At 40.6% G+C, this 24430-nt stretch overlaps 1 protein-coding gene across 2 annotated transcripts in view; it reads left to right on the top strand.

The window, feature by feature from the left end:
- The window catches only part of LOC111861328 (importin subunit beta-1), a 55544-nt gene that overhangs the window by 18616 nt on the left and 12498 nt on the right, over nucleotides 1-24430 (top strand). For both annotated transcript variants that reach the window (XM_023845800.2, XM_023845798.2), the window contains exons 10-14: nucleotides 6097-6327; nucleotides 8149-8256; nucleotides 10481-10624; nucleotides 20301-20521; nucleotides 23345-23509. In XM_023845800.2, the coding sequence (XP_023701568.1) occupies nucleotides 6097-6327; nucleotides 8149-8256; nucleotides 10481-10624; nucleotides 20301-20521; nucleotides 23345-23509 (869 nt within the window). The remainder of the gene's footprint in view (nucleotides 1-6096; nucleotides 6328-8148; nucleotides 8257-10480; nucleotides 10625-20300; nucleotides 20522-23344; nucleotides 23510-24430) is intronic.

The raw sequence follows: 24430 nt of genomic DNA, 5'->3' as shown, positions 1-24430 counted from the left end.
ACAGTCCAGCCAAACTTTGCAATGTGCGTGGTGGTCGCCAAGCTGGTATGGAGTCTAGCGTTATCGTGTTGCAAGCGAGAGGTTGTGACAGTCCAAACCTTTTAAAACTCTTTAATGGACGCTATGTTCCTCTTTAGCCATTTCAATAGAGTGACTGATTTATAAGGGAGACCCATCCATTAAGAAGTTATGACTTGCTTTTCGCAATTAGACAAGAACAACTGCCTTGTTTTGTTACCTGCAGCTTGGGTGACCAAAAGGGACATGGCGCCACCATCGAAAGGCAAGTCTGTAGTTTGCCGAAGATGTAAATGCTGTTTTGCTAATGGGGTAGCTGTTATAAAAGTGTCTTCAGAAGGGTGTAATTGGACCCTAAACTAAGAAATAACCCGCTTTCACATGTAGGGTTCCGGGTTCAATATCTTTGGATCTCTTTATTCTCAAAGTTAGTAATGTGATTGTCTAGTACTGATGGTATGATGAATTGGCAGTTAAAATCCTACAGTCAAATCCTACACAGTGGATGAAGTGACGCTCCCGCAGAATAGAGTGGGCAGAGGGACTTGGCATTTAGAATTCATCGGAGGCAGACGTCTTTGGACTGTACTCTCCAAGTATATCTAAATTTAACAGTCTTTATTTGGTTTGATTAATCTTTGATGATAATAATAAAAAGGGCACATTACTCCATACTTGCCAATAAAGTTATAGTGTTTGCTTCTGAAATAATTTGTGATTAAGCAGAAAATAGTGTCTTTGATTTGTATCAGTGGACTAGCTTTAAATGTGTAGTCTCCTCGTTGCCCCAGTTATTACCGTGACACAACCCTGAGAAGAGTCAAGTGTTCTACCGAAGCAGGCAAATAAAAGAGTCAAGTGTTCTACCGAAGCGGGCAAATAAATGAGTCAAGTGTTCTACCAAAGCGGGCAAATAAATAAATAAATGCAATAATAGTAAGGGGGCGGTCACAAGAAGTGGCTCCCAACAGTTACAAGAAGTGTAAGCCAAAGTGAGCGGTTGCAAAGTTGTCTGCTTCTCTGGCCTGACTCGTGAAATACGGGCTTTCAGCTTAGTCAGTGTCGTCTTGTAGCGTTCAGAATTGACAGTCCCTGATTGTTATCTGCTGATCTGTTCGGATGAGGCGCTGTTCATTGTGAGGAGTGGCAGCCGAGCAGGGACACCCATGTCATGGCTTGTCGTGCACTTCACTTTCACCGTGGTTGAAACGCACTACCCACCGAATCACTGTGCTGACATCCACTGTATTGTCTTCGTACACCTTTAGCAAGTGTCGATGGATGTTAGTGGGTACAATTTGTTCGGCAGTGAGAAATTCAGTAACACATTTCTCTTTCATATGCACTTCTATGTCAGACGCCATTTTGGTAACTGCTCTGCTGTAGCTATCTGTCGCATGACAACCAGATTAACAGTACATTGGCGGGAAGGTTCAACCTTTACTACAACACCACCAACATCCAGCTCAGACATTACATATTAACACAAAAAAATAGGAGGCATTATATACGGAACGCACCACGTACATCAGCTTTTCTCCCTTGTTAAAGTATGACTTGATTTGTTCTATAATTTCTGTGGTAAAGTCACGCATTTATGAGAATGAATTCAAGGTGAGAATTGGGAGAAATTTCTGAAAATTAGATTTTCTGTAGTAGACTTTCTGTTCCCCCACTGGTTTATTTCCTGCTGAGAAAGAAAACTCAGTGCAGTTCACTGCATTCAGATGCTTCAGAACAAGCTCCTGATGAGACATTGTCTTTGAATGCAGTAATGAATGTACTCAGACTTCACACCTGATGTTGGGGAAGATTGAAAAGTTTAGCTTGGAAGTGCTCCCTCATCCTCAATGCAGTCTAGACATGGCCCTTTCAAACTGCTATGAGATGCTATCAGAAAGTTCTAGACTGTTGTTGTTGTAACTGCCTCGGTGAAAGAAGATGAGAGGGGAGGCCAAGGTCACACTTCCACAAGCCCCTCACGTCAGTGTGCCACATGTCGCCATACTATGAACAGGCATTGGTTTGCACAAGTGCTTTCTCAACTTTGTGATTAATTTTGTCTGCAATGGATGCCAAAATTGAGCAACGTGTCTGCATTAAATTTTGGGTGAAGCTCAGTATATCTGCTACAAAACCCTTGAAATGCTTCATAAGGCTTTTGCAGAGCATTCTTTAAGCTGGACAGTCGTTTTTGAATGACATTCACATTTCAAGGCTAGTCGAGTATAAGTTGAAGATGACAAACATTCAGGGTGACCAAGCACCAGCAAAATGACAGAAAATGTTGAAAAAATTTGACAACTCATCCATGAAGACCATCACCAAACAATCCATGAGCTTGCAGACACCATGGGGTTCGGTTATGGAGTTTGCTAGGAGATCTTAACAGAAAATTTGAACATGCACCGCATTGCCGTGATGTTTGTTCCGCAACTCTTGGCAGATGATCAAAAGCGGTGGCGCGTAAACGTGTGTGTTGAGCTACAAGAGAAGGCTAAGGAGGAACCAACTTTTATATCTCTAGGATCATAACAGGTGACAAAAGTTGGATTTATGATTATGATCCAGAAACAAAGCAACAATTGTCGCAGTGGAAGAGCCAACAATCACCAAGGTGTGGCAGGTCTCGTTCAACAAAGAGCATGCTCATGGTTTTTTGACGTGAAGGGGATTGTTTGCCATGAATTTGTTCCTCCTAACACTATAGCCAACTCCGACTTTTACTGTGACATTTTGAGATGCTTGAGAGGAAATGTGCAATGAAAAAGACTGGAACTTTGGTGCAACCACAACTGTCTCCATCATGACAATGCGCCTGCCCACGCATCCCTGAAAACTACAGACTTTGTGACAAACAACATGGTTATTGTTCCCCATCCTTCTTACTCGCCAGACTTAATCTCCTGTGATTTCACTTTCTTTCCCAAATTTAAAATGAAACTGAAGGGACAATGTTTTGAAACAGTGTCTGACATCCAAAGGGAATCGCATGTGGTACTTGGCAGCATTACAGAAAATTACTTCCTTCATGCTTTTGAAGAATGGAAAAAAATGGTGGAATTGCTGTACGATGGGGTACCCAAAAGAAACCGAACTAATTTTTTTGTGGGCAGAGCTTTTGTAGTACCGCGTTTTGCTGCTATGAGCGCATAGAGCTAACATTCCTGAATTTAATTGTTTCTTGCATCCTGTTGTGTATTTAATCAATATTAGAGTTAATTTTACCGATCACACAACACATTTTTATTTACTGTCACACTACATATTTCAACCTCAAGAGGTCATCCTCAGGTGTACGAACACAGTTGCACAATCACACGCAATCACATTCGTTTTTCCACTTATTTTGATCCTGTATCCTGTTCAGGTCCACGCTCAATAATATGTGTCAAGTTCTTCTTATAAAATATAAGTTAAAAATACAAATGTTAAAAGTTAAAATTTAAAATTTAGTTCACTGTAACTAGTTATATTATTACCACTTGGTTAAAAAGTTCATGAATTAAACTTCAACTCATCACATTGACTGCACTTTCACTTTTGAAGGTCTTGTTCTTCAGCGTCCTCTGATGTTGGATCTATTATGTTTCTTGTCATGATGGCTTCTGATCTACTGATGGATCAGTAGCCATCATGACAACATCCAACATTTGAAGGAGAAACTGCAAGTGAAGAATCAAGCATAGAAAAGTCAGAAAGTGAGAATTGTGAGTGATACAAGTGTCGTGAGTGTTGATTTGTGGAAAGAAGTAACAGTGGGCAACAAGAAACCCAAAGAATACATATTCACTAGGAATGCATGGCCACAATTTAGTTAGTTAGTTAGTTAGTTAGTTAGTTAGTTATTGGAGAGGGTGGGTTTCCCCATGCACTTAGACCAGTATTGGTCCATTGTGCTTCCCTCTATGATATTCTACCAGTCTCTATACCCTACCGATATTGGTGCGTGCCATCAGTCCCGACTGAGCCAGCGAGTTCGGCCTCTACTGGCTTGGCGGTATCTATAATGGTTCCCCCCCTCTGTCAGAGACTACTGTTGGGCGGGAAACGTCCTTGAATTTGGCTCAGTGACCTCCTTTGGAGGTAGGTTCTTTTACGTGCCATAAAGCTACGACACGGGACCCATGGCTTAAAGTCCCTCCCGGAGGACTTGTTCCCTGAATTTTTCCGCCCTTAAAAATTCCACGACCTCTGCCGGGTTTGAACCTGCGTACCACGAGTCATGAGGTGGGAACGTTACCTCTAGACTACAGAGGCTGCTACGGCCACAATTTAATATTTTGCCAGATGCAGAGCCCATTAATTATTTTAATGTATTTTTCAGTGATGAGCTTTTGAATAATGTTATAGAAACAAACAAGAACATGAGAGAGAAAAGTGCAGAACTTCAGCTAAGCCCAAGGTCTATTTGGAATAGGTGGTCTGATGTATGTGTTCCTGAAATGAAGGTGTTTTTAGGTCTAGTCAAATATGGGTCTAATCCCATTACCCTACATGAATCAACAGTTGGGTTCAAGGGCAAAATAATCTTCAAAACTTATAATCCAAATCAACCAACATGTTGGGTCATCAGATTATTTGCATTGGCTGACAGTGACACTGATTATGTTCACAGTATACTTCCATATTATGGGGGGCTTAGAGGTGGTGTGTGTGACTTGCCATACTCACTTCGAGAATAGGTCTTTCCTACATGGACAGATTAGGACTCGGTGTGTATGGTGGTGTTGCACCTTTTCACTGACAGATATTATAGTAATGTTCAGTTGGCCCAAGAATTGGACAGTCGTAAATGTCACACAACAGCCACTATTATTGCTGGTAGAGTTGTCAGTCCAAAACCAGTGATGCAGTGATCCATGAAGAAAATGAAGACAGAAGTGGGAATGTCGTGATAATGGGCTGGAAGGACGAGGGTCGTGCTCAAGACATCTACATATCATGACACATCAATGGAAAAAATGGTGACCATTCAGAAAAGGGGGCAGCAGATAGAAATTCAAATGCCAATGTGTGTTCTTGACTACGAAGGATATGTGTGCTGTAGGTAACAGTGATCATTACTGCGCCACACATGCTTTCATTCGGAAATCCCTGAAGTTGTGGAGAAAACATTTTTTTCTGGTGTCTTGAAGTATGCATTGTAAATTCATACATTTTGTACTGCAGCCAGAATTCACAGATGGGAGTGAAATCAATGTAATGTCAGGTACCAAAGAGCTCTAGTTGAAAGTCTAGTAGGTGATATGCATAACCCAATAAAGAGGTCACATTTGGGAACAGCAGACAGAGAAGAGAGACAGTAAAGCACCTCACTTCCTCTACCATCATGACACAAAGAAACGCAAAGACTGCATTGTGTACAGTAATCAGAAGGTCAAGGGAGCTAGAAAAGAAACATTTCTATTGGAAGACCTAGATTTTTGGGTTTTATTGTTTGTGTACATAGAAGAGTAAATGATAGTTATAAGAAGAAAGGAATATGCTTATACCTTGTACTAGAGCACAGTAGACATTTTGTGCCCATGTCGCTCCACAAACCTGATGCCATACACTCATACAGAGGGCGAATTTGTCTTCTTATATTGTACCAATAAGTACACTTTTTTATTTTTTACATTTAATGCCTTTGATGGACCAAATTTTTGGGCAAAACAGTTCACATAGAGGATCCACAGGCATTTAAATCACTTTCACGTCGTGGCTGCAGAAGTCTAAAATAATGTGACAACTGGAAAGGGTTAGATGGTGGGGGGGCTCATCTTCCATTTGGGTAGATATGGTACCAGTCCTGGTTGACATCAAATGCCAACACACAGAGTAAAGGCAGTTATCAGAAAATTGTCAGATTTTGAGACAGGAAAATGAACATTCAGATCAAGAACAACATTTCTTGATTTGACCTCGAAAATTTGAAGCTAACGTGCATAAAAGAATCATGCTGTTATTAAAATATGACATGACAATCTCCTGTCCATCTCCTGTCCACCTCACTGTGCAATCCAAAGACCCCCCCTCCCTTATCCACTAGTCATGACACTTAAGTGTTTTAACATGTTGGTGTCCATATTGCAGAGTGTGTTGAGAAAGGTGACCCCAGAGGATGCACCGCAGATCTCAGATGCCATCATGACTGCTCTCCTTCAGATGTTTAATTCAAATTCGTGCAAGGCAGGTGGCGTCCAAGAGGATGCATTAATGGCAGTGTCCACATTAGTGGAGGTGTTGGGAGATGGCTTCCTCAAGTACATGGAAGCATTCAAGCCCTTCCTTTGTCTTGGTCTTAAGAACCATGCTGAATATCAGGTATAACTTGTAGTCTAGTAATCATTTCAGTTTCATTACATATTCATTCATTCATTCATTCATTCATTCATTAGTAATCTGTCAGACGACAGGTCCACAGTCTTCCAAAACAGTTCCTCCACTTAATGTGATCTAGAGCTTTCTCCTTCAAATAAGAATATCCTCTTCTATCCCCAAAGTCATCCAGCATCTTCTTACGTCTTTCTCGTCTTCTGGTCACTTCTATCCGCCCCTCTATCTTTCTCTTATTTCGTGTAGGATATTCCTCTACTCACTAACTCTAAATAACAGTTCATTTCTCCCATAATCGGTCCAAGTGATCTTCTCCATCCTTCTCCAACACCACATTTGGTATCTCTGTTTTTGGAAAGAGACTATCCAGGAAAAGTGATAATGTGGTAGTTTTTTCATTTACTTTCCACATCGCAGTACAACAGCCATTCAAACCACTCAGGTCATGCCTTTTGCTGTACGAACTTGAACCATCTTGAGCATCATTTGCTCTGTGCTTCAAGTCGCTGCTGATGACGCTGCTTCCGGTATCAGTTTTTGGTTTGTGGTGTCTCTCTTCATCTGATGCCTACCCTTTGACCTGTCCAGCAAGGGAGGCCCTGCCAATAGCTATGCTACCACTGGTATGGCTGTCAGGGTCCTTGGCATACTCAAACCCCCCACCACGATAAGATGGCAGCTGCACATATTGGAAAAGATTTCATGCATATCGTGGACAGAGTGGTGAAGTGGTTATAAATTTATATTTATGCCCACCTTTTCCTCCTGGCATTACTCCCTGAGGTTTATTCTTGTGGAGGTATTTAAAAGATAAAAGTCTGTCAAACCAGTCAACACATGAAAGAACAACTCTGGACAAACGTACATCTTTACACATGCACCAGTTCTCCTAGGTTTATGGCTAAACTTTTGTATGAATTTCTCATCTTTTCCATATGTGGTGCAAATCCAACCCATCTTAGTCTTGATTTGATAACTGTGATAATACAGGGCTACTATAAGTGATTCATTCGTTTTTAAAACGCTATATTTTCCAAAGCATTACATTTACAAATATGATTGATATACAAAAAGAACCGTAAACTCACCAAGTTTTCTTCGCACTCTACAAATGTTCTGTGTGTGCCCCTTGGGTCACACGTCCAGGCGGTAGTCGAGCTCGTTCCACACATTTTGTAGCAGCATCCTGTCAATGGTCATCACTGTAGCATCGATGCATTCTCTCAGCTCTACTAGTGTTCTTGGCAGTGGGGGTACGTAAACACGATCCTTAATGTACCCCCAAAGGAAGACGTCACAAGGCGTTAGATCAGGTGATCTGGGGGGCCAAGTGAACAGAGCTACGTCATCCTCACCGTGTCCAATCCAGTGATGCCGAAATTCATTGTTTAAGTAGCAACGAACATTGTCGATACCACCGCAAAATGCTTTGTTTACATGGTGGTTCTTTTCTGTACTCTCTTGAATGTGCTTTGCACTGCTATAACAGACGAACATCTCGCATATTCCAACAAACAAAAACTCTTCTTGCTTTGTCACCATTTTGTAAAGGCACTGAACTCGTGCTGCCAACTGGTTCACACAATACAAACTTGGCGAGTTTACATTTCTTTTTATATATAAATCATGTTTGTATGTGTAATGCTTTGAAAAATATAACGTTTTAAAAACGAATGAATCATTTATAGTAGCCCTGTATATTGTGAAAAGTACAAATGATTGTTATTTCCCCTCTACATGGTGTGGATGGGTATCTGCTAGGTCCCCCAGCCCCTTTCTACCCGTTAGATTTTACAACTTTTCTTTCAGGTGTGTGGTGCTGCAGTAGGTTTGACAGGAGATATCTGCCGAGCATTGAAGAATAAAGTTCTTCCTTATTGTGATGAGATAATGATGCTGCTTCTTGAAAACCTTGGTGTAAGTGTCTTTAGTTTAATGTGAATTATTCCATGATGTAGAATATTATTACACATCTGTTGATATTATGCATGATTTTTAAATTAAGTATTGACAGAAAATTCTGATGAAAATTTTTCTTCTGTTTAATGCAGATATATGTCAAATTTTAAAAGGTACTATGTATGCCCTTTTGAGAATATAACACGATGTTAGACTGCGGTTATGAGAACTATGGCTACATAATTTGAAGGGTGCAGTTACATTCTTTTTGGTGTTATAATTCGTTTTGAGTCTAGCTGTATAATGTACATTTGCTCATATTTGACATACTTTCAAATTCTTGCTTCTTATTGCTTTATTGACATAGCAGACAACAGTAGAACAGCTTTTGATATGGTACTGTGTGTAATTATAAGTTTGACATGAAGATTGTATATTTCAGCCATTTTGGGATAATCTGAATACACATTATAAAGAGCATTGGTATGAATTTTGTAAATTCTCATTATATCGAAGTTGCACTGTATATTGGAGGAAGTACACAGTCACAAATTGTTTGATAGATTATCTATAATCGTATCTATCCATCCAAAAGTGGCTAAAATTTGCAGTAAAAATATAGTACCTGATTTATTTTCCAAAACATTACATCTAAAATTTGGAGGTGATTAACCCGTTGCCGTGGTTCGTCGTGTATGTTTCGTCAGGGATTTAAATCGTCTGGGGGGGTTCGACGTGTATGTTTCGTTCAGCTGCACACCTATGTTATAACGCCCATAATAATTGATGGTTTTGCTGTAGATTGTTAGATTTTTCGCTGGCCTGTTGTCAGTAGAACAGAGTATAAATAAGACACGACTTTATCTGCGCCAAGTCATCGTTACATATGCCTGTCTTGCAGCAAAGTTCCTGTGGTTCTGGCGAGCGGTTTCTAGCTGTACTGTTATGAAAGCGTGTTTTCTTTGCTTTGAAGATATAAACAGAAGAGACGTGATGTTTACTGTTGTATATGATATCATATTGCCCTGAGCTGGCCACATTGACACACTCAACTGGAATTCTTAGAATAGGGTTGTCCAGAAATTTATTCTCGCATGATCCATTGATTTCGCACAGTACAAAGGCCCAGTTCTGAGAAAAACGCCACAATTTAAGGCAGAACACTGTGGTCACCCCCTGAGACGATACGGATGTGTGTGGGGGAGGGAAAAGTACTCATTATCGCTCCAGTTGACGCCATTTTATCGTACTGACCTTGGTGGTCGTTTCGAGGGATGACCATAACTATTTTTTTTGAGCCAGCTAAGCTCTGCTTTCTTCCTCTATATACCAGCCAGTTCTTATAATAAATTCATGAATTCTGTGGTCACCCCTACGACATCTGGGGAGCCGAAAAGGTTGGAATCTGAAACGCAGAAGCACCAAACCCTTCTTATGATAACACAAAGGTTGAATTTACTGCAGCTAATCTGTCAAAATATACGACTCACGGAGGGACATTTCCACTTGTATTCCCCCCACGGGGAAGAAGGCAGGGCCGCACAGAAGTGTGGTAAGAAAAAAAAAAAGCAAAAGTAAAGATACGCAGTATTGGTGTGGTGGGATGTGAGCGAGCGCTGTGTTTAGACTAATGCTTCAAGGCGTCACCTGCTTACATAGCCGAGATACCGGGTGCTCATATTATAAGGCAAGGTTATAAAACCATCTTTTAAGATCATTTTAGTGAAAGTTTCATCCTTCAAAGCGTACCATTCACTGCTCAAATACTAAACAACCTGCTTCCATTGAAGATATAAAGGGGGTTCATATTATAAGGTAAGGTTATAAAACCACCTTTTAAGATCATTTTAGTGAAAGTTTCATGTTCCTATCTCATAGAATTTAAGAACAATGATGAATAAATAATTTTCGAGCAAAATTTAAATGGCCGGCTGAATATATTACCGCAGGAGCCGCGGCCGCGGAATTTAAATGACCACGTCAAAGGGTTAACTTATGCAAATATGTTCAGCTTCAGACTTGAATCTGTGTAATATATTTTTGTGTTATGGTTCTAAAATTTGGAGGTGATTAACTTATGCAAATATGTTCAGCTTCACACTTGTATCTGTGTAATATATTTTTGTGTTATGGTTGCCACTCATCTGTCTGTAAATGAGGGAGAAAAGGCCCATTCAGTTAGTGGAGTGTGTGAAATGTGTTGCTATTGGTGATAAAATCATCTTGGATCTTGATTTTCCAGGATAATACAGTTCATCGATCAGTGAAGCCTCAAATCCTGTCTGTATTTGGAGATATAGCCCTGAGTATTGGTCCAGAGTTCAAGAAATATTTGGATGTTGTCCTGCAGACATTGGTACAGGCTTCACAAGCTCAAGTAGATAGGGTAAGAGCTAACAGCACACAGACTTAATTGCTTCTAGTTGTAAACAATGGAGGGGGTGAAAATTTAGAGCTTTCAAAACACCAAAATCAAAAACTTTGCAATGGTGCACGTTTAATGCATCCATTTGTTAATGTTAAATATAGGGAAAGTGGTTAAGAGAGTATTTGGTCTGAAGAGAATTGAACTAACAGAGGAATGGAAGCTTATTTTGTTGTGTGTTAGCAGTACACATGTAGATGAATTTGTCAGTCCTGAATAGGTCTTGGAGTTTAGGTCAATAGGCACCCTAATGTATATTTTCTTTGTGTCTATTTTGAGGCGTGTGGTTATGAAGTTTTTTCATTTATGAAACATTTTAAACTTTGCAGGTTGTAGTTTTGTTCTGTCACACAGATTGCAGCCTCTGTCAGCATTGAAACCGGAGGCTTTCTGCTCATAGTATGTCATTAATTGGCATAACAAGATTTTAAATTGATTGTGGGTAATCCTTGTGTGCTTTATTTATGTTCGTGTTGGGGTCATTATTATGAACACCATGCTACCAACACGTGCCAAATAATGCTTAGGATGTGAGCTGTAGTTTATGTTAAGAAGTGAAACACTGTTGTATTTTGATATATATTGTAACATGTTTTCTCCGCTGAAGACGCCGTTCAGATTGTTAATTGGTTTATTTAACAACCTACAAGTCATAACTACAACTGATTATAACACTGTTGTGGGGTTTCACTCTTTGTAATCCTATTCGCAGTAATCTCTTCACTCTGCGGGGTTTCACACTTTATAACCCTATTTGCAATAATCTCTTCACTCTGTCCTCAGTAGTCTACACGTATTCACAGTACAGGAGCCACATAAGTGTCACTGTGTTACACACTCCCAATTACTTCTCAATCATCACAAACTATCTCTGATTATCACACGCGTCCGGTTCTTCTTTCCGCAACTGCTGCTAGATTCCAACTGTGTTGCTCCAGTTCGCACACTAACTCTCGCTTGCTGCTCAGCTGGCGTTTATTCTGTTCATTGTTGCCTGTGTCAACAGCGGCGTTGCATGCCCCGTCACAGCGGGAAGCTGTGCCATGTCATAGTGTGTGTGGGGGGGGGAGCGCTGACTAACCTGCTACGTCACCGTGGCCAGAGCTGCCACATCTGCTGGGGGAGGGAGGGGGTGTCTTCCATAGCGCAACACATCACACTGCTCCCTCCTTAAGGCTCTTTGTCTTTCTTCCAATTTTCTTGCGTGGCCTTCATTTGTTCTTGATGGGTTCGGAACATTTCTTGCATCTGCACTCGGTCGGTATCTGCTTTTTCTTGGCCAGCTCTGATTTCCTTGAGCAGCATTTCCATCATCTGCTGCATCTCCATTTTGTAGCAGTAAAATACTTGATGCACAACAATTTGTTTGTGGTGTGTCTAAGTTCGTAAACAATTCTGACAGTCACGTTTGTAAGTCCGTAACCACTTCCGACACCAAATGTAACGTGTTTTTGTCACTGAAGACGCCGTTTGGATTGTTAATTGGTTTATTTAACAACCTACAAGTCGTAACTACAATTGATTATAACACTGTTGCGGGGTTTCACACTTTATATCCCTATTCGTAATAATCTCTTCACTCTGTCCTTAGTAGTCTACACGTATTAATTATGATACGGTAGCTATACGGGTGTCACTGATTGTCACATGCGTCCAGTTCTTCTTTCTGCGACTGCTGCTAGATTCCAACTGTGTTGCTCCGGTTCTCACACTAACTCTTGCTTGCCGCTTGGCTGGCTTTTATTCTGTTCATTGTTGCCTGTTGCCCATGTCAACAGCGGCGTTGCGTGCCACNGCTGACTCACCTGCTACGTTACCGTGGCCAGAGCTGCCACGTCACTGCGGGGGGAGGGAGGGGCTGTCCTCAGTCGTGCAACACGTCACAATATATATATATATGTGTGTGTGTGTGTGTGTGTGTGTGTGTAAAGGTAAAGTAAAGTTATCCCTGTACCAGGGCGTGAAGGCCCATAAGGTTGTGAGACGTTGAGGGTCCCACATTATCTACACAATCAGCTCAAAGATGGTGGTAAGGTTGTCAGTCTTATGCACCGGCCGTGCTTCACTCCCCATGAAAATTATTTAATTCCTGGTACTCATTTCTGTTAGAGGCTGAGTCGACCCCAGGGCCATAGTGCGGCTGGAAGGATTAGGTCAATTGAAAAAATCCAGTGACCTCATCGGGGCTTGAACCTGTAACCTTCTGGCCTGTAGCATAGCCCCTCAACCAACTGTGCTACTGCATGCCCCCATATGCCTTGCATACATTTCTCAGTTTATCAAATTTGGCACCTGAGTCCAGCCTTCAAAGCAACATCATAAACCCTGGCCTTAACAAGTTTCTACGTATTGAAACTACCTCCATAAATAAGGGCCCACGTGTGTGTGTATATATGCAGCAACTCCAAGCGTTAACATTGCAAGGACCCCCTTGTGTGAAATTTTGGTGAAAACTGTGGGCCCTAATTTTTGGAGGTAGCTTCAATATGTCGAAGCTTGTTAAGGCCAGGGTTGTATGATGTTGCTTTGAAGGCTGGACTCAGGTGTCAAATTTGATAAACTGAGAAATGTATGCAAGGCATTTCTTTGCCTTTTTGGTGTGTGAATATATATATATATATATGTTACCAGGCATGCACAAAATTCTGACATCTAGGAGCCAGACTAAAAAAGAAAATACCTGTGGTGAGAAATTTTCTCATTCTTATTTTAAGAAAAGGATAATTGAAACATTTTTTTTTTTGAAGTTGACCTATGCTTAATTAATTACCTGAAGATGTGTGGGTGTGTGAAGGTATGGCTCTACCATTCTTGATCTCAGAAGTAGATAGAGGTGAGTGGTCAGCTTCAGCCCTGGGGAAAGAGTCCACATTGCCTATCAGATGAGATGCAGGTGGGGATCCCAGAGCTGATGTTGACACTGTGGAGAAGAGAGAAATCTCTTGCCTCTGCCAGGAGTCAGACTCGGCCATCCGTCCTGTTGCCCGTCACTGTATTTACTGAGCTATCCCAGCTCCCCACTTGAAACATCTTCATGTAAATAATAGCCATGTCTCGTTATGCTTATCAAAAGCCCCGTACTCTGTCATTAAGAGTCTGCAACCAGATTAAATTCAGACTTTTGGTAACATTCTGTGACATGATTATATTGCCCATTGCATGGTAATGGCGCAGTAAACATGTTTCCATGGCAGCGAGTGTGCATGTAACAATGGAGGAATTGTTGGAAGCAGTGTTTTGTATGTGGTCCATGCTGAAGTTACATAAGGAGAACCTGGCAGTCAGTAGACTGTTTGAGCAATGGGTTAGGTGCCAAGACAGTCGCCAGCCAATAAGGACATGAGCACTGAAGCAGAGAAGTGTCTGCTCTTGAGAGCTCTTACCAGACAAAGACTGTTGAAGACACAGGAAACCGAGAAGAGTAGCGTGTGCTGTAGTGAGAAGTGCATGAATTAGGGCATTTTGATTACATGTAATTACGATATATAATAGTCCAATAAATCCAGTTACCAATCCAAAGCCCATATCTAATCACAAACATGTGACATTGGTGTCAGAAGTATGATATATTGGATTGATTGAATGAGACTGATGGCTGAAATGAGAGTTGGCCAAGGTGGAAGCCAAGGATTCCAACCAAGCCAAATTAGAGACCAGTCGGGAAAGGCTGGAGGCTTGGCTATAGGAGATGAAGGCCTGCCAAGAAGTGGTGGAGGCCAGTCAAGAAAAGATAGAGGCCATAGTGGAACGCTGTGAAGGTGTACCACATGCAGGAGCCACACTCGTTGCCTCTTTGCAGGACTGGACTTCCAGTGTTCTACAAGGAGTCCCTAAAGGAGCAATGTGCAAGACTGCAAGTGAGGACCAATTTGGGGACCAGAAAGTGGCTGTATGTTACCGCAGTCAACTGAAAACACGGACCCAAGAGTGATGAGTTCAGGTAGGAGTTTGCCACCATCATTGAACAGTTGACTGCCTGCCTGCCTGACTGCCTGCCTTTCTTACACTACACAAAGAGCACGTTCTTAGGGGAACAGGCAAGCATTCATTGGCAGCATAAGAGAATGAAGCATAAAAAAAGCAGTTACTCCAGGGAAGCGGAAGAACTGTCAAAGAGACGCACATGTAGACCCTAGAGCAGAAGTCAGAAAACTAGCAGTTGGGTCAGGTCTTCCATCAGGCTGCGGAAAAAAAGTGACAGGACATTGTGGAGTGGGCCCCCACCTAAATGAGAGAACATAACAACCGGCAGCTTACATGCCGACACTGTAGGAGCTCCAGCCACTTTTGGAAGTTCTGTCCCCACAAACCAGAAGAAGAAAGCAATACGATGGGGTACCCAAAAGAAACCGAACTAATTTTTTTGTGGGCAGAGCTTTTGTAGTACCGCGTTTTGCCGCTATGAGCGCATAGAGCTAACATTCCTGAGTCGATAAGCTGACTACCATTGCTTCAGAAGGTAAGGACTAGTTTCGGCAGAGTTTATAGTGACAACTGTTTTGTGTGATCGTCGTTTTTGCAATGGCTGATTTTCGTGAACAGCGTGCGGCGGTGAAATTCTGCTTTTTGCTCGGGAAAAGTGGAACAGAAACTCTTGAAATGTTAAAAACGGCGTACAAGGACGATGCTATGGGGAAAACTCAAGTGTTTGAGTGGTTTTCCCGTTTCAAAAATGGTGAAATGTCAATTGATGACAAACCTCGTTCTGGTCGTCCTTCCACGGCCCGAACACATGAAAATGTTGAAAAAATTCGTGAAATCATCAAGGAAGATCGACGACGGACCATTGAAGAAATTGTGGAGCTGTCGGGAGTGACTTGGAGCTCAGTTCAGCGAATTTTGACAGAAGATTTGGGAATGAAAAGGGTGGCTGCGAAATTCGTGCCACGACTGCTGACTGCTAAGCAAAAACAAGGTTGCGTGGAAGCATGCTGTGCTTTGAAAGAAGTCCCGAAATGATCAAAACTTTTTTTCAGCGTTTTGCTGATGTTGCTGAGGTGAAGGAAAAAACGACGGAGGCACTGTCAAGCATCTCAAAAGATGAATTTAGACAATGTTTTGAAAAATGGAATAAAAGACTAGACAATTGTATTAGTGTAAGTGGAGAGTACTTTGAAGGGGATTGAAGGTTTGTGCTTAAATTTTGAATAAATAAGTTTAAAAAACAATAAGTTTGGTTCCTTTTGGGTACCCCCTTGTATATGGGGCTCATCCACAAAGTAAGTTTCCCTGGGGCCATTTACAGAAACAACAATTTCATGGAAATATTTATTGCAACAGATACAGCAAGTGTTCAGCTATTTTTCAACATAATCACCACTGGAATTGAGACATTTGTCATACCATGGGACCGACTTTTGAATACCTGTGTCGTAGAAGTCTGCCGCCTGGGATTGGAACCACTGTGTGACAACCATCTCCGCCTCTCTGTCATTCTCAAAATGCTGATGCTCACTGGACAGGAAATTCTTGAGGTGTAGGAAAAGATGGAAATCACTGGGAGCGAGGTCCAGGCTGTAGGGTGGATGATTAAACACCTCCCAGCTGAACTCCTGCAGGAGACTTGCTGTCTGTCGAGCCATGTGCGGCCTAGCGTTATCGTGCAGGAAGACAATACCGGCACTAAGCATCCTGCGCCGCTTGTTCTGAATGGCCGGTCACAATTTCTGCAGTGTTTCACAGTAACGCTCAGCATTCACTGTTTCACCTCTGGTCAGGAAGTCGATGTCCCAGAATACTGTGCACGTCACTTTCCGCACCGACAACTTCTGCTTGAATTTCGTCTTACAGGGAGATCCACTGTGACGCCAATGCATTGACTGCTGCTTGGTTTCTGGGGTAATGTGTGCAATCCATGTTTCATCACCTGTGATGATCCGGTCCAGAAACTCGTCATGGTACCACTGCAGAAATGTCAATGCTGACTCCATGTGCTTTGTTTTGTGTTCTGGTGTTAGTTGCTTTGGCACCCACCTGGCGCACAATTTCCTGAACAACAGGTGCTCCGTGACAATTTTTTGCAACAAGGAGCAGGAAATATGCGGGACATGACTGCTGAGTTCCGTAATTGTGATGCAACAATTCTCCATAATGTGTACCCGCACAAGCTCCACCAGGCCATCTGTAATGATGGATGGCCGCCCACTGCGCTTCTCACCATGCACACTTTGTTGACCTGCTGAAAATTGTCTGCACCAGCGACGCACCATCTGCTTGCTCATGAAGTTAGGCCCATAGACCCAGCACAGCTGACAATGAATTTCGATTGGCGCTATGCTCTGTGCATTCAAAAACTTTATCACTGACCGCACTTCACAGTCGGCGGGAGCTGGAATAAGAGCCTCCATCTTCAACAACTGCAACGATGCTACTGTGGGAACGCAGGAAATTCCGTTAGTGCATGCGCCATGCTACGTCATTGCTCTATCACGTACGTGCAGTCGCTTCGCACAATATAAGGTTTGCTAGCTGTGGGATGAGTGGGAAACTTACTTTGTGGATGTGCTACATATCTGTGGACTACTCAGACAAGCAGCCATAAGGAAGGAGCAGTGTGATGGGATGACATTGCCCCTTGCGTGGTAATGACATTAAACACGTTTCCGTGGCAGTGAATACACACATAACAATGGAGGAATTGTTGGTAGTGGTCTTTTGTATGCAGTCTGTGCTGAAGTTATATAAAGAGAACCCAGGCACTCAGTAGTAGACAGTTGGAGCAATATGTTCAGTGTGAGACAATGAAGACTTGAGCATGGAAGCAAAGGAGCATTTATTGTTGGAAGCCGGTCAGTGAAGATATAGCAAACTGAGAATACTTAGCAGAGCACGTAAGCAAAGGAGCATTTATTTTTGGGAGCCGGTGAATGAAGATGTAGAAAACTGAGAATACTTTGCATGTGCTGTAGTGAGAGTGTTATAATTTTAGTTATGATTTATGTGTTTTAATAAATCAGTTACCAATCTAAACCCCATGTCTGGTCATTAACATGTGACAGTATGCTACTTGATGAGGGGGATAGCCCAAGGTACTTTGCCACATCACTGTGTGACATGGCTGGATAATTGTTAATTTTCGCACATATAATAAGATTCTTCTTTTTGAGTCCCATGGCTGTAAAGTGACTTCATAAAATTAAAATTACGAAAACAGTGAACACTGTCAGCACAAAGACTGGGCAGAGGCAATGATTGTGCTGCAAAATGGTTGCTAGTGGCATGCAGATAATGAGCTTAAATGCAAGGCTGGCCACAAGCAAATTGCTTTCATGTAAAAGACTCTCCTGCACTAAATCGAGGTCCAGAACATTTAGGAATCAAATTTTTTATCTGTAAATTGTGGATAAATTGTTAAAGTGAGAAACACTCAGGAAGAATAGTACATTAGTTGTATAAAGCTTTTGCTGGGACTGCAGGAGATATTCTGTAAAAACAGGATCTTGAAATGATGGTTTCAGTGTATTAGGAACAGATTTTTAAGTGCTACAAGAAAAGCTGAGGTGCCATAGTGACCTGGCTTCCAGAATTATGCAAGGCCTATATAGGTCTGTAGTATGGTGCAACTCGTAATATGTCCTGTCAAAGGCTGTTCGCTTTCTGTCCCTCTGCCTGGATGGGTCATCTCTTCAGCTTGTAGAACATACAGAGCTAAGAAAAGGCAGCAGTTTTTAGGGCTGTTCCAGTTGAAAATGAGAAATATGTGGGTGGAAGAAGAAAAGAAAATATTGCACGTATCCCAGTGACTGAGACATGGGTTTGGATGAATTGGTTTATTGGATCTTCATTAGTTGCAACTACAAATAATTGCAACACTTTCAAGATTACTGTAGTTATAACACACATGTTAAGTCTTCACAGGTTGACTCATAACACTTCTTGAAACATGAACTTCTGTGGCTATCTTCCACCTAGAACTCAGAACTGAACTCAGTCAGAGTCAGAGTTACATTGCGACTGACGGTCAGTCAGTCAGTAAATGGGGCTCATGACCAGATATTAATTATTGTTTGACAGTTACGGTCTTGTTTCTGTGGGGCGCCTTCTCTGACGAGAGGACGGGTCTGTCTTTTGTATATGCTGCTGGCTCTTGCCTGCGCAGTCTTTCTTGGGTCCGAGTCCCTTGGGACTTGCGACCATATTTTACTGTCTCAGAATTGAGACTTGAAAGAGAGAAAGAGAGAGAGAGGCGCACACACACACACACACACACACACGCTTATGGATCATCCTCAGAGGGAACATCAATACTTATTCGGAAACCACCATCACAATAGGTGTTCTGATTGCTAAATTACATACACACATAATGCCTGGAATACACAATGTACACAATATTCAACTTTTCACAATCACAGCAGCCTTCCTGGTATTAAAACTTTTAAAGTGTTTAAAAAATTTAGCTTACCTGAACTTAAATATATTTAATAGAAATGGAAACGTACAGAAAACCCACAATGACAGACATAACAATAAATAATAAATCATGCCACCCTAAAGAACAAAAATTGCCAGCATATAGAAATTGGATACACGCTAAAAACAAAGAATTAAATACTATTATTAATATAACACTAAATAATGGCTATAGAAAGGAAGACATCACACATCTATATAACAAACTTAAGCGAAAGATGGGTAACCCGGATAATAAAGACGAAAAAGAACAAAATGGGTCACTTCTACTTATACAGGAAATTACATATGAAAAATCACAAAACTATTCAAAAACACTAACATAAAGATAGCCTTCAAAACAGCCAACACAGTAGGTAAACTAATAAATGAAAAACGAGAAATAAACCCCTACGAACAAAGTGGGATATAGGAAATAACATGCCAAAGTTGCCAAAAAGTATACATCGGCCAAACTGGTAGAAATCTAACAAGATACAAAGAACACATAAGAAACACAAGACGATACAAGGACGAATCAGCATTTGCCCAACACGTACTAAATAAGCACCATCAGTATGGGCCGATGACAGTAATCATGGAAATGATTGAAAAGCCAAAAAAAAAAGAGGCATCGTGAATGTAAATAAATTGATAGAAGAACAAGAACACACAAAAGAAAGTAATAGCCAACATAACATGTTCGACCTCATAATACATCAGAACACGCCCACATCAGCGTCACAGACACAGGCAGTATAAATTACGTGGTACAGCACACTCTAGAACGGTGAAAACAACACAGCACCTGACTTGGCGAATCTCTCTTCCACTACTCCCACTCTGTCCTCCGAACCTAAGATAACTCCTTTGCACGGACCACATGGAAAACAACGTCCCCCACTGTTGTGGATGCATTGCCTGACAACAGACTTCCTATATATATATATATATATATTCGTGCTTTTGCTCAGCATGGATTGCATGAAAAAAACACAATTTCCCTTCTGTTGTTGCCTCTGTTTGTGTTTACAGAGCTGTTGACTGGCAACACAATCAGATCTGTTACAATATATTTATGATTAATTGGACAGTGTAGTTTCATACTATAACTGTAATGTATTGGATGGAGAATTTATTGTTTGACCAGCTCTAAGCATCACTCCGCCAGTAATCCGTCTGCTCTACTTCTTTCAGAGTCCAGAGTTTTAGTTGCTTAGAATGTATATGTGGATGTTGTTAACAGACTGACTATGACATGATTGACTACTTGAATGAGCTGCGAGAAGGTGTGTTCGAGGCGTATACTGGTATTGTGCAGGGCTTGAAAGGTGATGGAAGTACACCTAGTCCTGATGTCCAGTTGCTGGAACCCCATGTTCCATTTATGGTGCAGTTCATCACAATTGTAGCCCAGGACACTGATCATGCAGATGGTAATGTGGCAGGTTCTGCTGGCCTTGTAGGGTGAGTTAACTGAGTGAAATTGATCGTGTGTCATTAGCCTTTGAACACAACATTAAGGTTTCTTCTTTTTTGTAACTCAATTTCTAGTTACGTCATGACATTGCTTGATCAAAAATGATAAATGTAATTTAGTTATTATGCATTCTTCGCATGCTGTGCTTGAAATGAACTCATAATAGCAGTGGTTGTATGTCTGTGTGTTTCCTTTAGAGAACCACAGATGGATTTTTATGAAATTTGATATTGAAGAATGTTAACAGAAAAATTTTTGAGCCATTTTGATTTAAACTGGACATGTTGAATGATGACTTTACATGAATGCTTACATGCATTTTTGGGCTATCTCACCAAATATTCATCACAGAGAAGAATGTTTCAAACAGGCTGTATAGAAAAATGGAACGTTTTATATCATACTTTTTTTCTGCAAGGCATGCAGTTTTTGAGAAATTAAAAGAAGTTATGAGTACATTGTCAAGTGATCATGCTCAAGAGCAAACCATGGTCTCCAAAACACAGTTGATGTTCAGGAAAAGAGAAAATCTGCGTTGAAATGAGATTAGTTTTGTTCTTTAATGTAATTCTGTATAGCAGTAAGACTTTAAAATATATATTAATTTTTTTTTCTTTCATCCTGGTCCGTCACACTAACAATATTATAAAAAGGTTACTTAATTCCATCCAGTGTGACTGATGAAGTTTTTTTCTCCCTTTTAATAGTTTGTCCTTAACATGTTTCAGTCTTATAGACCATTTCAGAAGGGTATCAATACAGTTAGTTTTAGTACAAGCCACTGTAGGATTAGGTAGTAACGGCTTAGCTGTATGTATTTCTTTCTGCCTGACATTACTGACCCTGTGTACATTCAATAACTGAGAGAAGTAATTCTTCCACTTATTCAAAATATTGTGAGAATCAGCAAGCAGAATACCATTCTCATCCTTCGCTAAGTTACTTTAGGTTTGTAACCCCTTTTTAAATTAATATTTTCCTCTATATGTGTCTCTGATGTTCTTGTCCTTGATGGTTGTTACAAGCTCATCAGTTTTGTCTTTCAGATTATCCCCAATTTTTTCGCATGGATCCTGTAACCACTGCATTCTGGCTTGTTTCCTATGGTCTAATAATCTTGAGTGTCCTTCAAACCATGGTTAATGCTTCTTCAGTTCATAATGACCTAGACTCTCTTTGGTTGAAATGTTTGTATTCCCAAGCTGTATTAATATCAGCCTCAGCATATAAGTTTTCCAAAACTGCAAACTATTTGAGATTTCAACATGATACTGCTCTTTAGCCTCTGCCTATTTTCATTTCTTCAGATTTAACCTCTCCACATGAACTCTGTGAATTGTTTGTTTGCTCACTACCAGCCTTTCTGTAACTTTTGCCACCACCAGGTAGTGGTCAGTATCACAATTTGTTGCCCAGAACAATGAGACATCAGGTATACTTGAATGACACCTCCTGTCTATCAAAATATGGTCAGTCAGGAGATATCCATGTAAATTTATGAATATTGCAATGTTGGAACATTGTACTTTTGACAGTCAGATTTTTGGAAGTGGCAAAGCTTTCTACTCTAACTTCATTATCATTACTAATTTCATGCAAACTCTCATTTCCACCTGTTGGTTTGAAAATGTCTTCCCTGTCTACTTTGACAGTAAAATGTAACAGTTTTCCTATGGTATTAAGGAATTTATTGAATACAGATTCTAATGCTTTGTGGAACCTATCCTTTATATCACAAATTTTATCGTCTGTTGGAGCATGAACATTCAGGACGATGATATCACACTAGTGACCTCTTAGTATTATGTATGACATCTTATCATTAACAAATTCTACCCTCTTAACTGCTGATATGATTCTCATATGTACACAAAAACCTGTACTGAATTCATGATTCTCATTCCGCTTTCTATAGAAAAATGTATATTCACCTGATCGTTTGATGCCACCTCTGTCCCAGCTGACCTCCTATACTCCCATTGAATCTAACTTATATTTTCGTATTTCTTTTGCAGCTGTCATGAGCAAACCTGCCTTATACAAACACTTACATTTCATGAGTAACTTTGTGTTGATTACATTCTGAAACACGGTATTTCATAGACCTTAGCTTAAAGTTGCATCTAGATATATATGTGAAAATATGATGCACTGAACACCGAAGTCATCAAATTTTTAAGCATATTTAACAGAGTTCGTATCTTATCAATGTTGTCTCTTTTAATGGCCTGAAATTTTAAATGCCTGATGATGTGCAGTACATGAAGTACAGTGTTTTACTTTGTTGGGCTAAACAAACATTTTATGGTTATAGGTGATGCCAGAACAAGAGTTTGTTGTTCCTGTTATGCATTATAGGCCATATTGAATGCACAGATGGTGAAGGATGAAATTGTAATGCATGGTGTTCTGTAGCAGACATTGGTCCATGTCACTTTTTTCCACTTTCATACTGAATTTTGTGTTGTTACCTCCAGTTTCATGTTGTACGTATAGTTTGTCCAACTACTGGCCAAGATTTACTGTCTTTGTGAACAACTTATCACTTGCTGTGTAGTCATTCCCATTTCACTACTGGCGATTATCCTCATATGCCTCTTTCAAAACTAAATAAAATGAGGACGTTGACAAATTTAAGACACAGTAACTTCTACACACACATATGAAGCGTCCTGGAGTTTTTCTTCAAAAGAAGCCCCACTAGATCGTATGGGTGATATATTATTGAGCTTTGCTTCAAGATCTTTTTATTGTTACAGTATTGTATAGTGTGTTCACACCCTAAGAATGCATTCCCTGCTGTTTTTTAGTGATTTATGCACTGCCTTTGGTGCTAAGATGCTGCCCCTACTGGATGTGGAACCTATAAATGATTTGTTGACCCAGGGAAGACGTTCTCGGGTCTCTAAAACAAAGACATTGGCTACGTGGGCTACAAAGGAGGTCCGCAAGCTCAAGTCAGCCGCCTCCAGCTGGTAAGTGACTCATTTGGAAGTTCCAGGCTTGGGATTTGGGGTGTTCAGACTTTGAACTTTTCGGAGTGCAATCATGGTACAACAAGATTAATAAAAATTTATAAAAATGCTTATTCTCACGCGTACTCGTAATATCCTAGAATGGTTGAAATACATGATATTCATTGTCTCCTAATTTCTGTTTACACATACTACAATTCAGCGATAAGGTTTATAAAATGAATGCAGTTATAGCAATATTCATTCTTGTTAGGAGTGTTTATGGTGGAGGCGTGAACATAACTGAGAATAATTCAACATTCTTCACATCTTTAGTGATAATGGAACAGAGTAAAGATTTTCTCATATATAAGTAACCTCTTGTACTTGTAGCTGCCAATTTTAGGAGCAGTCTGTTATAAGCAAAGTTCCTGCCCTGTCTTTGCTGTACACTCTCAGTGTACAAAGTTGAAGTTTAACTACTTTTACATTTGTGCACTGCATTACAGTCTGGTTCTAAATGCATAAGAGTCGCCTTGTGCTTTGAGCATAGTAATGCAATTTCTTGCTTTGAAAGAGTAAAGCTTCATTTCAGAACACTGTAAATTCATGCTCTTTATATGTACTGTGAAGTGGTTGCTTTTTGCTGTGACGATTTCTTAACCCTTCCGCACGGTCATTTAAATTCCGCGGCCGTCTCTCCGGCGGTAATATATTCAGCCGTCCATTTAAATTTTGCTCGAAAATGATTTATTCATCATTGTTCTTAAATTATATGAGATAGGAACATGAAACTTTCACTAAAATGATCTTAAAAGGTGGTTTTATAACCTTACCTTATAATATGAGCGCCCTGTATCTCGGCAATGTAAGCAGGTTGTTTAGTATTTGAGCAGTGAATGGTACGCCTTGAAGGATGAAACTTTCACTAAAATGATCTTA

The sequence above is a fragment of the Cryptotermes secundus genome, unplaced genomic scaffold (genome assembly GCF_002891405.2).
Source record: "Cryptotermes secundus unplaced genomic scaffold, Csec_1.0 scaffold230, whole genome shotgun sequence".
Taxonomy (NCBI): domain Eukaryota; kingdom Metazoa; phylum Arthropoda; class Insecta; order Blattodea; family Kalotermitidae; genus Cryptotermes; species Cryptotermes secundus.
This window is presented reverse-complemented; position numbering and strand designations above follow the sequence as displayed.